The sequence below is a fragment of the Camellia sinensis genome, unplaced genomic scaffold, assembly GCF_055761805.1.
Source record: "Camellia sinensis isolate YWXY unplaced genomic scaffold, ASM5576180v1 Unanchor3, whole genome shotgun sequence".
Classification (NCBI taxonomy): domain Eukaryota; kingdom Viridiplantae; phylum Streptophyta; class Magnoliopsida; order Ericales; family Theaceae; genus Camellia; species Camellia sinensis.
In genome coordinates this window covers 2,216,355-2,218,857 of record NW_028129178.1, presented here as the reverse complement: position 1 = coordinate 2,218,857, position 2,503 = coordinate 2,216,355, and the positions used below count along the sequence as shown (strand labels likewise).

General features: G+C 51.9%; 1 protein-coding gene across 1 annotated transcript; it reads left to right on the top strand.

Moving 5' to 3' along the window:
• Nucleotides 1–848: 848 nt before the first annotated feature.
• Nucleotides 849–1,929, top strand: LOC145816206 (uncharacterized). Its single transcript, XM_082912503.1, has 3 exons — nucleotides 849–1,109; nucleotides 1,195–1,293; nucleotides 1,534–1,929. The coding sequence occupies exons 1-3, from the start codon at nucleotides 849–851 to the stop codon at nucleotides 1,816–1,818; spliced, it is 645 nt and encodes a 214-aa protein (XP_082768629.1). The 3' UTR covers nucleotides 1,819–1,929.
• The last annotated feature ends 574 nt before the right edge of the window (nucleotides 1,930–2,503 follow it).

The window sequence follows — 2,503 nt, the reverse complement described above, 5'->3', positions numbered from 1 at the left end:
CGTGGCAGCGGCCAGCTGCTTGGAGGTTACTGGCGGGCTTGGGAGGTACATTTCTTCTCCACTTTTCATTTCTGTCCGATATTCTCTGTACTCTGTACACTGCACACACTGCGGTCTGCTTTACACTCACTGTATACTGTACACACGGCACACACATACATTCTGCTTTACACTTACTGTACACTGCTCACACTGTACACTGTACACAATACACTGCACAACACACGGCTCTGCCATTTCTGCTTTATTCTGTATATTCTGCTTTTTCTGATGGTCATACTGACATCTGTTTTGCAGCTGTGGGTTTACGCCTACTTCCCTAGGCTTGCACCCGTACCAGTCGCGAAGCCTCCTCCGGCTGTCCCGTTCTCGATTCGCTTTGACGGGAGATGCACCCGGCGACCACGGGAGACGTTCGGCTTCTTCCGCCGATACTTCGACACCATCACCCCCACAGAGGTATGCTTTACTTTCAGTTCATTTAGCTTCGCTTTCCCACTGCATGTTTCAATAACAGTAGATAACAAACTGTCTGTCATTTTCAGATCACATGGCGGCCATGGGCTTCGCTGCCGTCGGCGATGCGGGGTCGTTTCCCTGGTGCTGAGGAGACCTCGCGTTTTCGGATTTTGCTTGAGGGCCCGGTCTGTCGGGCTTGGTACCTGGGGGAGCGTTTTCTACGCCAGACCCGCGGGTTACCTGAGCAGATAGTCCCGGCTCACCCTCCTGCAGAGATGAGGGTGACCGAGGGGCTGACCACTGAGCAGCTGGATGATTACTCCATCGGCTGGGAGGAGGCCGGCTTCCGAGGCACCGGCGACTATCAGGAGTACGTGCGGACGTACTTGATGCGTCCCTTGGGCGGTCGTCGAGCAGAGGGGGCCAGGCCTGTAGCATCGGCGGCTGGGGCCGAAGCGGGAGCAGGGGCTGGATCTTCGAGGAGGGCCCGGGTCCGTGGCAGGGGCGGAGCGCGGGGAGGACGAGGAGCTGGCTGGCCTGCCCTGCCCGCTGTACTGACTTTCCAGGGGCAGGGTGGGTCGACCTATCAGATCCCCTTCGCCCCTCCACCGGCTGGTCACGAGTTCATTGACATCCCCGACTTACCGCCGGTATGTATCACTGCACTTCGTACAGTTATTCATTTCAGTTTACTTGATATTCCACAGAATACTAATGCATCTGATACTTTTGCAGGCCTCTTCTGAGTACACCCGTCAGTCGTTGGCGATGAATGCCTCGATGATGGGGATGCTTCAGCGGACATTTGACCTCCTGGCCGTCTACAGCATACCGGTATGTCCTTCTGACACTGGCCTCAAACCATTCATTCACTACTTTACATAATCTGATGCACGGCACAACACCCGATACACTGATCTCACAGTATCTGAACACTGCATACACTGCATTCTGCACTAAACTCTGTATTGACAAACTGCTCACGGCATTCATACACTGTACTCATATACTGCATTCTGCACTGATAAACTGCTCACGGCATTCTGATGCATTTCCCTTTCGTGTACTTTTCAGCCTCCTTTCCAGATTCCCATGGCAGGAGGTGCTCCAGCTAGACCTGCTGTCCCTGCTCGGGGGAGAGATGAGGAGGGCAGGATATTTCCCCGTACCAGGGGAGGGCGTACTCACGTCGGGAGTAGCTCGCGAGCTCCAGTCCCGGACGATGACGACGACGAGGAGTCAGAGGCGGAGGCAGGGTCATCGGAGGAGGAGACCGGAGACGGTTCTAGCTCGGGCTCTGACGACGACGCTGACGATGCTCCTGGACCCTCGTCCAGGAAGAGGACCAGGACAGACTGACGGCCCTTCGGAGTGCTTGACACAGATGCAGATTTTTGCTATCTTTTCTTTCTTTCTTTGTACTTTTCTTTTTGGTTGGTAGATAGATTACCTTGTACTGCCGCAGGCAGATTTTTGCTTCCAAAACTTGTACATTTGAAAAGCTAAGTAAATGAAACAGACTTTTTATCTGAAAAAGTGTTCGCATTTACACATTTCATGCATTGCATCGCATCTCATCATGTTACACCTCGATGTAAATGGAATTGATTGGTTATCTGAAAATTGAACACTTGCACTGTAATAATCAGATGACTTAAACAGCCAACAGCAAAATAACCCAAGCAACCCACTGCCTGATTCTGGACACACAGCCCTTACTCTGTTGGGGATTAATCTGCATACAGCCCATAACACAGCATTCGATTCATTCTGCACACGGCAAATTCTGAACAAACGGCCCAATCTGACAGGACGGACCTCAAAGATGGAACCGGTTGGAGTCGAAACACGCTCAAATGTAGAGAATGGCACAGCATTCTGAGCATAAACGATTTTTGAAATCGAATTGAGGGTTTTTCAGACCGGGATATCGAGCCTACAACTGAACACAGCGGGGAGGACTCAAACGAAGAGGTACACGACCTAAACACAACGAGGCGCGCTCGGAAAAGACTGAAAACAAAAGACGAGACCATCAAATCAA